Genomic DNA, 14,117 nt, shown 5'->3' with positions numbered 1-14,117 from the left:
AGAACCACCTCCTCCTCCACCAGGACCCAGCACGCCGGGTCTGTAACACAACACACGGAGGCTCAAGAACCACCTCCTCCTCCACCAGGACCCAGCACGCCGGGTCTGTAACACAACACACGGAGGCTCAAGAACCACCTCCTCCTCCACCAGGACCCAGCACGCCGGGTCTGTAACACGTACAACACACGGAGGCTCAGTACTGCTGCTGTCTGAAAATTCATTACGCAAATCTTGGGTAAAATATTGTGCTTACCACACTCCTGCACCACTGTCTCGGGTGCTGGCGAGCGTTGGCACACTGGTTCTCGCCTCGCTACACACCAGCACCTGGGTTCAGTCCCCAGGCAGAAGAGAAACATTTGGGTTCGTGTCCTTTCACCTGATGCATCTGTTAACTTTGTAATGAAATTGGTACTCCCGGAAGTGCCAATTTGAACCTCAGACTGTTCGTCCAGGCAGAGGCCGCTCCTACAGACGCACTCGCCACATGTGTACTCAAAACCGGTAATTTTTTTCCAATATAAAACTATCATTATATATAGTGCTATAATTTCGTATATAGTTAGGTTAGGTTAAGTGTTTAGGTTAGGTTAGGTTAGGTTAGGTTAAGTGTTTAGGTTAGGTTAGGTTAGGTTAGGTTAAGTGTTTAGGTTAGGTTAGGTTAGGTTAGGTTAGGTTAGGTTAAATGTTTAGGTTCTGTTGGCAATTATTTTCATTTTCTTTATGTGGGTGACACATTTATACAGGTGCGACTCGAACGTAAATAGAAAACGAAGTACTGTTCGGAAAATGTTCGAACGTCAAACGTTGTGCGTCGTGTTTAAAGTGTTTTTTTTCATTCATTAACGGCGAATTTGGCAGCTGGATTAACCAGCATTTATCTTCACGAGGACGGGCTGATAACATCAGCCCGTCCTCCACACAAAGACCCAAAAGTGATTCCATGCACCCGCCAAACCCCCCCCCCCTGTTTATGAGTGAAAAACGGTTTACACTCAACCCGTCCTCGACTCAAGTCCATTACATTCAGCGGTCGACCCCACAGACGCATTCATAAATTTTAATATGCTGTTCATTCAAAACGGGAATTTTCGCAAGTATAAATTAATATTATAATATATTGGCATATTGTGCATATATAGGCCTAGGTTAAGTTAGGTGTTTAGGTTCTGTTGGCGATTATTTGTATTTGTAGTACGTGGGTGAAGCATTTACAGTGTTGTGATTCGAACAAAATTCGTCAGTGAAGCACTTGTTCCGGAAGTGTTCGAACATCAACAGTTGTGAGTCGTGTAAACCGTTTTTAATTCATAATCAGGGGGGGGGGGTGTATGGAATCACTTTTGAGTCTTTGTGTATAGGACGGGCTGTTACACACGACTCACAACTGCTGACGTTCGAACACTTCCGGAACAAGTGCTTCACTGACGAATTTTGTTCGAACCACAACGCTGTAAATGCTTCACCCACGTACTACAAATACAAATAATCGCCAACAGAACCTAAACACCTAACCTAACCTATGCCTATATATGCACAATATGCTATTGTAATATTAATTTAGATTTGAGAACATTTCCGTTTTGAATGAACATCATGTAAAAATTTATGAATGCGTCTGTGGGGTCGACCGCTGGCTGGAATGGACTTGAGTCGAGGACGGGTTGAACCATTGTGTTGAGTGTTGCAGGCAAGTTAGCTGATCAATGTAGCAATTTGATTACAAATTAATATTGGAGGATGATATATATTTGTTAATTGCATATATAATTACATTATTTGCTTAATTACAATAATTATACAGTTGTGAAATCGGAGAACCTTTCGCAATAATAATAATAATAATAATAATATTTTGGTTAGTTATGAATAAGGTACAACAGGTAAATGAATGATATTTATTGTCACACAGTGAATGAGAACACTACTTGTTTAATTTGGTGATTAGGGGGCCTCGTAGCCTGGTGGATAGCGCGCAGGACTCGTAGTTCTGTGGCGCGGGTTCGATTCCCGCACGAGGCAGAAACAAATGGGCAATGTTTCTTTCACCCTGAATGCCCCTGTTACCTAGCAGTAAATAGGTACCTGGGAGTTAGTCAGCTGTCACGGGCTGCTTCCTGGGGGTGGAAGCCTGGTCGAGGACCGGGCCGCGGGGACACTAAAGCCCCGAAATCATCTCAAGATAACCTCAAGATAGCACCAGGACTGTACTGGTCTATTGTTGGTGTAGGACTCTCCCACTGACTGTACTGGACTATTGTGGGTGTAGGACTCTCCCACTGACTGTACTGGACTATTGTGGGTGTAGGACTCTCCCACTGACTGTACTGGACTATTGTGGGTGTAGGATTCTCCCACTGACTGTACTGGACTATTGTGGGTGTAGGATTCTCCCACTGACTGTACTGGACTATTGTGGGTGTTATCATCGTCCACTTCTAACTCCCAGCATTTATATATATCCGTATATACTTTGTCCGTACCTCTTAGTATCTTGTAGGTCGCAATCATGTCTCCCTCTTTGAAAGTTGTAGAGTGCTGCGTTTTTATATAATATGAAGCTGCATACCTCGCTGTTGGTCTCATGGAGGTGTGTGTGTGTCTGTGTTTATTTACTATTTGTATTTACTGCTTGTATCTGCAGAATCGAGCTATTAGCTCTTGGGCCCCGCCTTTCTAACCAATCTATTTTTCCTCTTATTATATCCTACATATATTTCTGACGCACTCACACACACATCCCCTGGAAGCAGTCCGTAGCAGCTGTCTAACTCCCAGGTGTGTGTGTGTGTGTGTGTGTGTGTGTGTGTATGTGTGTGTGTGTGTGTGTGTGTGTGTGTGTGTGTGTGTGTGTGTGTGTGTGTGTGTGTGTGTGAGCGCCACTGTCAGTGTTCCCATAAAATTGCATGCAAATCCATCCATTTGAGTATATTACTATAAAACACACACACACACACACACACACACACACACACACACACACACACACACACACACACACACACACTCACACACACACACACACAAAGCTAACGTAACATTTAGTGTCAATATACAGTTTCACCAACTGACTTGCTATTGTGTCAAATAAAAAGAAGTTTCATATCAATGAATGTGCTTTTCCCAATAGGTAACTTCCTCAATGAATCTTAATTCATCATGATGAGAATGGATTAATTCTCTTATGAGTATGGCTCGATGAGTGTGGAGCCTCATCGATGAATGTGAAGGCTCCTGGATGATTAGGGACTTTCTTGATGAGTGAAGATTTTCTTTGATGAGTATATGTGAGAAGAGCCTCCTGGATGAGTTTGGAGCCCTCTGGATACGTGTGGAGCCCCTTAGATGATTGTAGAGGCCCCTGGATGAGTGTAGAGCTCCCTGGATGAGTGTGTAGAGCCCCATGGGTGTGTGTAGAGCATACTGGATCAGTGTGGAGCCCCCTGGATGCGTGTGGAGCCCCCTGGATGAGTGTGGAGCCCCCTGGATGAGTGTAGAGCCCCCTGGATGAGTGTAGAGCCCCCTGGATGAGTGTGGAGCACCATGGATGAGTGTGGAGCACCATGGATGAGTGTAGAGCCCCCTGGATAAGTGTGGAGCCCCCTGGATAAGTGTGGAGCCCCCTGGATGAGTGTAGAGCCCCCTGGATGAGTGTAGAGCCCCCTGGATGAGTGTGGAGCACCATGGATGAGTGTGGAGCACCATGGATGAGTGTAGAGCCCCCTGGATAAGTGTGGAGCCCCCTGGATAAGTGTGGAGCACCCTGGATGAGTGTGGAGCCCCTTGGATGAGTGTGGAGCCCCCTGGATAAGTGTGGAGCCCCCTGGATAAGTGAGGAGCCCTCTGGATGAGTTTGGAGCCCCCTGGATGAGTCTGGAGCCCCCTGGATAAGTGTGGAGCCCCTGGATAAGTGAGGAGCCCCCTGGATGAGTGTGGAGTCCCAGGATGAGTGTGGAGCACCATGGATGAGTGTGAAGCACCAGGATGTGTGAGTGGAGCCCCAGGATAAGTGTGGAGCCCCAAGATGAGTGTGGAGCCCCATGGATGAGTGTTAAGCCCCATGAATGCGTGTGGAGCACCATGAATGCGTGTGGAGCACCATGGATGCGTGTGGAGCACCATGGATGCGTGTGGAGCACCATGAATGCGTGTGGAGCACCATGAATGCGTGTGGAGCACCATGAATGCGTGTGGAGCACCATGGATGCGTGTGGAGCACCATGAATGCGTGTGGAGCACCATGGATGCGTGTGGAGCACCATGGATGAGTGTGGAGCACCAGGATGAGTGTGTGGAGCCTCCTTATGCAAACTTAAATATAAATCAAGAAAGCACATCCCCAGCTGTCCGAATTAATGAGTAAAATTACACCTCTTTTTACACTAATTACATTCTTCAATTAATCTGGCGTCAAGGGAAAAGAATAGTCAGAATAACTTCTGTGACAAAAATTCTTTTGCCCGTGATTAAAATTTGAGTAATTCTGGAGTTTGGGTTTTCTTGCCACCCGTCAACTTGTGGTAGTTAGAGGTCGTGTTAGTCCTTTCAACCTGGCCAGCTGGTAGATCCATCAACCTGGCCAGCTGGTAGACCCCCTTCAACCTGGCCAGCTGGTAGATCCATCAACCTGGCCCGCTGGTAGACCCTTCAACCTGGCCAGCTGGTAGATCCTTCAACCTGGCCCGCTGGTAGACCCTTCAACCTGGCCAGCTGGTAGACCCCCTTCAACCTGGCCAGCTGGTAGATCCTTCAACCTGGCCCGCTGGTAGACCCTTCAACCTGGCCAGCTGGTAGACCATTTCAACATGGCCAGCTGGTAGACCCCTTCAACATGGCTAGCTGGTAGACCCCTTCAACTTGGCCAGCTGGTAGACCCCTTCAACCTGGCCAGCTGGTAGACCCTTCAACCTGGCCAGCTGGCTGGTAGACCCTTCAACCTGGCCAGCTGGTAGACCCTTCAACCTGGCCAGCTGGTAGATCCTTCAACCTGGCCAGCTGGTAGACCCCTTCAACGTGGCCAGCTGGTAGACCCCTTCAACCTGGCCAGCTGGTAGACCCTTCAACCTGGCCAGCTGGTAGACCCCTTCAACCTGGCCAGCTGGTAGACCCTTCCACCTGGCCAGCTGGTAGACCCTTCAACCTGGCCAGCTGGTAGATCCTTCAACCTGGCCAGCTGGTAGACCCCTTCAACCTGGCCAGCTGGTAGACCCCTTCAACATGGCCAGCTGGTAGTCCCTTCAACCTGGCCAGCTGGTAGACCCTTCAACGTGGCCAGCTGGTAGACCCTTCCTCCTGGCCAGCTGGAAGACCCTTCAGCCTGGCCAGCTGGTAGACCCTTCAACCTGGCCAGCTGGTAGATGCATCAACCTGGCCAGCTGGTAGACCCCTTCAACATGGCCAGCTGGTAGACCCCTTCGATCTGGCCAGCTGCTAGACCCCTTCAACCTGGCCAGCTGGTAGACCCTTCAAAGTGGCCAGCTGGTACACCCCTTCAACCTGGCCAGCTGGTAGACCCTTCAACCAGGCCAGCTGATAGACCCTTCAACCTGGCCAGCTGGTAGTCCCTTCAACCTGGCCAGCTGGTAGACCCTTCAACCTGGCCAGCTAGTAGACCCTTCAACCTGGCCAGCTGGTAGACCCTTCAACCTGGCCAGCTGGTAGACCCTTCAACCTGGCCAGCTGATAGACCCTTCAACCTGGCCAGCTGGTAGTCCCTTCAACCTGGCCAGCTGGTAGACCCTTCAACCTGGCCAGCTGGTAGTTTCTTCAACCTGGCCAGCTGGTAGACCCTTCAACCTGGTCAGCTGGCAGACTCTTCAACCTGGCCAGCTGGTAGACCCTTCAACCTGGCCAGCTGGTAGACCCTTCAACCTGGCCAGCTGATAGACCCTTCAACCTGGCCAGCTGGTAGTCCCTTCAACCTGGCCAGCTGGTAGACCCTTCAACCTGGCCAGCTGGTAGACTCTTCAACCTGGCCAGCTGGTAGACCCTTCAACCTGGTCAGCTGGTAGACCCTTCAACCTGGCCAGCTGCTAGACCCTTCAACCTGGCCAGCTGGTAGACCCTTCAACCTGGCCAGCTGATAGACCCTTCAACCTGGCCAGCTGGTAGTCCCTTCAACCTGACCAGCTGGTAGACTCTTCAACCTGGCCAGCTGGTAGACCCTTCAACTTGGCCAGCAGGTAGACCCTTCAACCTGGCCAGCTGGTAGACCCTTCAACCTGGCCAGCTGGTAGACCCTTCAACCTGGCCAGCTGGTAGACTCTTCAACCTGGCCAGCTGGTAGACCCTTCAACCTGGCCAGCTGGTAGACTCTCCCGGAATGGAGAGTTGACTGTGAGGTTGAAAATATGACGAATTTTATAACGACTCCACGTACACTGACGACCCCTCGTACACTGACGACCCCACGTACACTGACGACCCCTCGTACACTGACGACCCCTCGTACACTGACGACCATTCGTACACTGACGACCCCACGTACACTGATGACCCCACGTACACTGACGACCCCACGTACACTGACGATCCCACGTACACTGACGACCCCACGTTCACTGACGACCCCACGTACACTGACGATCCCACGTACACTGACGACCCCACGTACACTGACGATCCCACGTACACTGACGACCCCACATACACTGACGACCCCTCGTACACTGACGACCCCACGTTCACTGACGACCGCACGTACACTGACGACCCCACGTACACTGACGACCGCACGTACACTGACGACCCCACGTACACTGACGAACCCCACGTACACTGACGATCCCACGTACACTGACGACCCCCACGTACACTGACGACCCCACGTACACGACCCCACGTACACTGACGATCCCACGTACACTGACGACCCCACATACACTGACGACCCCTCGTACACTGACGACCCCACGTTCACTGACGACCGCACGTACACTGACGACCCCACGTACACTGACGACCGCACGTACACTGACGACCCCACGTACACTGACGAACCCCACGTACACTGACGACCCCACGTACACTGGCGACTCTAGTGGGTGGTGTGGGTGGGTGTATAGCATTATCAGCGGTGTGTTAAGGGCTCGGACACTCACTGATAGTTGGCACTTAACAAGTGTAATTAGCTCGGCGGTAATTATTTTCCCCCAGAATATCGCTCTGAATAGTAATGACGGTCAATGTGCCTCTGGCCATATATTGCCTGTAAGGCCAACTTTCAATGCATGACAAGCGGGGAACTCAACTCTATAGTCATATAGAGTTGAGTACTCAATTGTGCTTGCGAGGGATGAGCTTCGGCTCTTTGGACCCGCCTCTCGACTGTCAATTGGACTCTACCAACATTTGAAACTGTGTCTGGAATCTGCCTGCTTCATCTCCCTGCTTAGTGCATTCCATTTTTTAATTACTCTGACGCAGAAATTTTTTAAGAGTGTCTCTGTGGTTCATTAGGGTAAAGACCCTTGTTAAATAATCTGTCCTTATTCAGCCAATCAATTCCCTGAGAACTTAATCCTGGTCTGTTGTTGGACTAAATGTTGGACTTAATGTTGAGGACTAAAGTATACTTGCTGGTTGGTCAATAAGCTATTGTGGTGACCTTAATAACCCTCCTGACGTTGATGGGTCCTAATAACCCTCCAGAGGTTGATAGGGTTTAATAACCCTCCAGAGGCTGATAGGGTTTAATAACCCTCCAGAGGTTGATAGGGTTTAATAACCCTCCAGAGGTTGATAGGGTTTAATAACCCTCCAGAGGCTGATAGGGTTTAATAACCCTCCAGAGGTTGATAGGGTTTAATAACCCTCCAGAGGTTGATAGGGTTTAATAACCCTCCAGAGGTTGATAGGGTTTAATAACCCTCCAGAGGTTGATAGGGTTTAATAACCCTCCAGAGGTTGATAGGCCTCAATAACCCTTCAGAAGTTGTTAGGCTTTCTGTCAATTCGTCACTCCACAAGAGTCAACTGTTTTATCTAACCGGAAACGCATGACCCCAAGCAACCCACCTAACCCTTCGAGGCCAATGTTCAATGCTACATGGAAGAAAATCGTCAATATTATGGTGCTTGCATTTATGCTACTACGTCTCCTTTTGTGTCGGAGTGTACGAGTCTGTTATGACCGTGACTCAGTAGGCGAGATGAGGGCCGAGGACACCTGGTAAATACTTCCCTGCAGGAAGCTCCGAGCGCTCGGAGCGGAGGTACTTTTGTTGAGGCTTTCTCTTTGTAATGTCAGGAAGGTGGCCCAGGTCTCTTGTCTGTGGTGAGTGGCCCTCTGTGGGCGGTTGTGGGAGGGGAGGTCTGTAGGGGGGTTGTGGGAGGGGAGGTCTGTAGGGGGGTTGTGGGAGGGGAGGTCTGTGGGGGTTGTGGGAGGGGAGGTCTGTAGGGGGGTTGTGGGAGGGGAGGTCTGTAGGGGGGTTGTGGGAGGGGAGGTCTGTGGGGGTTGTGGGAGGGGAGGTCTGTGGGGGTTGTGGGAGGGGAAGGTCTGTGGGGGGTTGTGGGAGGGGAGGTCTGTGAGGGGTTGTGGGAGGGGAGGTCTGTGATGGGTTGTGGGAGGGGAGGTCTGTGAGGGGTTGTGGGAGGGGAGGTCTGTGGGGGGTTGTGGGAGGGGAGGTCTGTGGGGGGTTGTGGGAGGGGAGGTCTGTGGGGGGTTGTGGGAGGGGAGGTCTGTGGGGGGTTGTGGGAGGGGAGGTCTGTGGGGGGTTGTGGGAGGGGAGGTCTGTGGGGGGGTTGTGGAAGGGGAGGTCTGTGGGGGGGTTGTGGGAGGGGAGGTCTGTGGGGGTGTTACGGCCCTCTCGGGACGCAACGGGGTTCTTACTCTGATGTTGTTAGAGGAAGTTGTATCCGATCCCAAGCCAGTAGTGGCTTTCAAGGGATGTGATCCGTGACGCAAGTAACTTAAAGGGGAAGGGAAATAAAGGCAAAAACTTATTATAATTAAACCATCACCAAATAAATAATATAAGATTACACAGGGGGAAGGGTATTAACACTGTACACAATCGTCTTCTCCTGAAGACTCTGGATCCAAGCTCTCGGTGCTAAGTCCTCGGTGCTTTCGTGGCCTCACAACGAATCCTTTCGACAGCTGAGCCTACCCTGGCCACAGGTCAGCCAAAACACAGGTCCACTGGGGGCACCGCCGTGGAGGCCGTCAACCACAAGTCCAGCAGGTCTGCTGGCAGGTTCCGGACCAACAACGCTGGTAAGGCCACTCCACGAGCGATATTAGGGTAACGCCCTAGTCAGGACCCTCGTGTGATACCACAAATCACTCTCCTGTCCTCAATACCCCAGTGGATAATCGTCTCCAGCAGTCGGTCCCGGGTAATCCTTCTACTGCCACTCCACTGGCAGGGTAACACCACAATGTTCTTCCGGGGGACGACTTCACAGCTACTGCAGCGAAGCACAAGGTATGGAGACGGCTGCCTTGGGTAGACTGACTCAACTTCCATCACAGCAGTCCCAGGTCGACTCTGTAAGCAGACACGTCATCAATAACTGGGACACACTAAAGCACCTCACTTACAGGCTCAGACACAAACGCCCACCTATCCACTCCCTAGATGGCGTTGTCGGCCAAGCACCACCTCACCAGAGGTCAGCAGTGGCTGTGTTGAGCGCTGAACGGGACTGGAAACTGGCCCTCGTAGCCAGTACACGTCGTCCTCACCAGGTGTCGTCGTCCGTTTGGTGGGGGTTTCGGGAGCTGACCCACAGATGGCGCGGTCGTCACTGCTCCGTGCTCGGACGCTGGATCCGGGTTCGTAACAGGGGGGTTGTGGGAGGGGAGGTCTGTGGGAGGGTTGTGGGAGGGGAGGTCTGTGGGGGGGTTGTGGGAGGGGAGGTCTGTGGGGGGTTAAGGAGGGAGGACGTGTGTGTGTGGTGTTGGGCAGAGAAAATCAGGTCAGGTCAGGTCAGACCAGGTCAGGTCAGGTCAGACCAGGTCAGGTCAGGCCAGACCAGGCCAGGCCAGGTCAGGCCAGGCCAGGCCAGGCCAGGCCAGGCCAGACCAGGTCAGGTCAGACCAGGTCAGGTCAGGTCAGGTCAGGTCAGACCAGACCAGACCAGGTCAGGTCAGGTCAGACCAGGTCAGGCCAGACCAGGTCAGGTCAGGTCAGGTCAGACCAGACCAGGTCAGGCCAGGCCAGGTCAGGTCAGGTCAGGTCAGACCAGGTCAGGTCAGACCAGGTCAGGTCAGACCAGACCAGGTCAGGTCAGACCAGACCAGACCAGGTCAGGTCAGGTCAGGTCAGGTCAGGTCAGGTCAGGTCAGGTCAGGTCAGGTCAGGTCAGACCAGACCAGACCAGGTCAGGTCAGACCAGGTCAGGTCAGGTCAGGTCAGGTCAGGTCAGACCAGGTCAGGCCAGGCCAGACCAGGCCAGGTCAGGTCAGGCCAGACCAGGTCAGGTCAGAGAGGGAACCAAGGCTAAGTAATTGTACACAGCCTCACAGAGACTGGGATTCCTGATTAATGGGACGAACACAAAACTTTAGCCATAAAGAAGGCATCATAACACTTGTAACTTAGTGTGTCGCCGGCGACTGGCACCCCAACTGGTGCCAGGGAGGGGGAGGTCTGTGGCACCACAGACCTCTCACAGAGAGTGAGAGCAGTCTGTGGCTGCCACCACAACTGGCAAGGTAGCCACTTCTCTGATATACACGCCACCTTCTGTTTCAATGGCAGCATTAAAAGTTGGAATCTGGTGTTATATCCGGAGCCAAACCTTGGTAGTTACTTGTTTTTAACTGTAAGGGGTATTTGGCGGTGCCCGAGTCTGTCTGTCTGTGTGTGTGTGTCTGCTGGTCTCATTGTTGGTCTATCTTTCTGTCTGTCTCTCTGTCTGTCTGTCTGTCTGTCTGTCTCTCTCTCCTCTTTTCGCTCTCCTTTCTCACCGTCCACATGTCTCTGTATTTTACTCCGGGTATTTTAGGTGTCCGGGGGGTGTCCAGATCGACCTCCATGCTGGGCCACACGGGCGGGACCCCGACCCACCCGTGTGGCCCGCCACCCGCCCGTGTGGCCCGCCACCCACCCGCGTGACCCGCCACCCGCCCCTGTAGCCCGCCACCCGCCCGCGTGGCCCGCCACCCGCCCCTGTGGCCCGCCACCCGCCCGCGTGGCCCGCCACCCGCCCCTGTGGCCCGCCACCCGCCCCTGTGGCCCGCCACCCGCCCGCGTGGCCCGCCACCCGCCCCTGTGGCCCGCCACCCGCCCGCGTGGCCCGCCACCCGCCCCTGTGGCCCGCCACCCGCCCCTGTGGCCCGCCACCCGCCCGCGTGGCCCGCCACCCGCCCCTGTGGCCCGCCACCCGCCCGCGTGGCCCGCCACCCGCCCCTGTGGCCCGCCACCCGCCCGCGTGGCCCGCCACCCGCCCCTGTGGCCCGCCACCCGCCCCTGTGGCCCGCCACCCGCCCGCGTGGCCCGCCACCCGCCCCTGTGGGCCGCCACCCGCCCCTGTGGCCCGCCACCCGCCCGCGTGGCCCGCCACCCGTCCCTGTGGCCCGCCACCCGCCCCTGTGGCCCGCCACCCGCCCCTGTGGCCCGCCACCCGCCCGTGTGGCCCGCCACCCGCCCCTGTGGCCCACCACCCGCCCGCGTGGCCCGCCACCCGCCCCTGTGGCCCGCCACCCGCCCGCGTGGCCCGCCACCCGCCCCTGTGGCCCGCCACCCGCCCCTGTGGCCCGCCACCCGCCCGCGTGGCCCGCCACCCGCCCCTGTGGCCCGCCACCCGCCCGCGTGGCCCGCCACCCGCCCCTGTGGCCCGCCACCCGCCCGCGTGGCCCGCCACCCGCCCCTGTGGCCCGCCACCCGCCCCTGTGGCCCGCCATCCGCCCGTGTGGCCCGCCACCCGCCCCTGTGGCCCACCACCCGCCCGCGTGGCCCGCCACCCGCCCCTGTGGCCCGCCACCCGCCCGCGTGGCCCGCCACCCGCCCCTGTGGCCCGCCACCCGCCCCTGTGGCCCGCCACCCGCTCCTGTGGCCCGCCACCCGCCCGCGTGGCCCGCCACCCGCCCCTGTGGCCCGCCACCCGCCCCTGTGGCCCGCCACCCGCCCGCGTGGCCCGCCACCCGCCCGCGTGGCCCGCCACCCGCCCCTGTGGCCCGCCACCCGCCCCTGTGGCCCGCCACCCGCCCGCGTGGCCCGCCACCCGCCCGCGTGGCCCGCCACCCGCCCCTGTGGCCCGCCACCCGCCCGCGTGGCCCGCTACCCGCCCCTGTGGCCCGCCACCCGCCCGCGTGGCCCGCCACCCGCCCCTGTGGCCCGCCATCCGCCCCTGTGGCCCGCCACCCGCCCGCGTGGCCCATCACCCGCCCCTGTGGCCCGCCACCCGCCCCTGTGGCCCGCCACCCGCCCGCGTGGCCCGCCACCCGCCCCTGTGGCCCGCCACCCGCCCCTGTGGCTCACCATCTACACACACACACACACACACAAACACACACACACACACACACACACACACACACACACACACACACATACACACCCCGAAAGGGAAACTATGAGGGGATAAGAAAATTCCTAACAGATATAGCATGGGAAACAGAGCTCAGGGGAAAGACGGCCCAAGATATGATGGATTACATCACGCAGAAGTGCAAGGACGCAGCAAACAAGTTTGTCCCAGTCCAAAAGGAAAACAGAGAAATGAAGATGAGAAACCCATGGTTTATTCAAAGATGTAGGCTAGCTAAGCAGCAAAGTAAAAGGGCATGGAGAAACTATAGGAATAACAGGACACTGGAGAGCAGAGAAAGATACCAGAATGCCAGGAATGAATATGTCAGGATGAGAAGAGAGGCAGAAAGACAATACGAAAATGACATCGCAAGCAAGGCAAAGACTCAGCCTAAATTGTTGCATAGCCACATTAGGAGAAAAACAATAGTAAAGGAACAGGTTATGAGATTAAGGATAGGGGCGGAAGGATTCACTACAAATGACAAGGAAGTGTGTGAGGAATTGAATAAGAAATTCCAGGAGGTCTTCACCTTAGAACAAGGAGAAATTCCAGAGGTAAGTGAGGGAATAGCTAACCAGGAACCACTGGAAGAGTTTGAGATTACCAGTGGGGAAGTAAGGACGTGTTTACTAGAGTTGGACGTGACGAAGGCTATAGGCCCAGATGGAATCTCCCCTTGGGTTCTAAAGGAAGGAGCAAGAGAACTGAGCCTACCACTCTCCATAGTGTATAACAAATCACTGGCAACAGGGGAACTGCCAGATATTTGGAAAGCAGCTAACGTAGTCCCGATATACAAGAAAGGGGATAGACAGGAGGCACTGAACTACAGGCCAGTGTCCCTAACCTGCATACCATGCAAGCTGATGGAGAAGATTGTGCGAAAAAAACTAGTGGAGCATCTGGAGCGAAGGAACTTTGTAACACAGCATCAACATGGGTTCAGGGATGGCATGTCCTGCCTCACAGGGTTACTTGAATTCTACGACCAGGCAACAAAAATAAGGCAAGAAAGAGAAGGGTGGGCAGACTGCATATTTTTGGATTGTCAGAAAGCCTTTGATACAGTGCCACACAAGAGGCTAGTGCGAAAGTTGGAGATGCAGGCTGGAGTGAGAGGGAAGGTACTCCGGTGGATAGAGGAATACCTAAGCAACAGGAGACAACGAGTCTGTGTGAGGGGTGAAGTCTCAGATTGGCGAGACGTCACAAGTGGAGTCCCGCAGGGGTCAGTCCTCGGACCTATACTGTTTCTGGTATATGTAAATGATCTCCCAGAGGGTATAGATTCGTTCCTCTCAATGTTTGCCGACGATGCAAAAATTATGAGGAGGATTGAAACAGAGGATGATAGTAGGAGGCTACAAGATGACCTGGATAGACTGAGTGAATGGTCCAACAAATGGCTGTTGAAGTTCAACCCGAGTAAATGCAAAGTAATGAAACTAGGCAGTGGAAACAGGAGGCCAGGCACAGGATACAGAATAGGAGATGAAGTACTTAATGAAACAGACAGAGAGAAAGATCTAGGAGTTGATATCACACCAAACCTGTCTCCTGAAGCCCACATAAAGAGAATAACGTCTGCGGCATATGCGAGGCTGGCTAACATCAGAACGGCGTTCAGGAAC

At 54.5% G+C, this 14,117-nt stretch overlaps 1 protein-coding gene across 1 annotated transcript; it reads right to left on the bottom strand.

Moving 5' to 3' along the window:
- Positions 1–10,938: 10,938 nt before the first annotated feature.
- Positions 10,939–12,294, bottom strand: LOC123757750 (uncharacterized). The gene has a single exon (XM_045741587.2). It carries the CDS (start codon positions 12,292–12,294, stop codon positions 10,939–10,941), a length of 1,356 nt encoding a protein of 451 aa, XP_045597543.2.
- Between the last annotated feature and the right edge of the window lie 1,823 nt (positions 12,295–14,117).

Source organism: Procambarus clarkii, chromosome 40, assembly GCF_040958095.1.
Source record: "Procambarus clarkii isolate CNS0578487 chromosome 40, FALCON_Pclarkii_2.0, whole genome shotgun sequence".
Taxonomy (NCBI): Eukaryota; Metazoa; Arthropoda; class Malacostraca; order Decapoda; family Cambaridae; genus Procambarus; species Procambarus clarkii.
This window is presented reverse-complemented; position numbering and strand designations above follow the sequence as displayed.

Bases quoted from the DNA above. Each gene is read 5' to 3' on its own strand.
- LOC123757750 (XM_045741587.2), bottom strand. From the start codon at position 12,294: ATGGCGGGCCACAGGGGCGGGTGGCGGGCCACGCGGGCGGGTGGCGGG.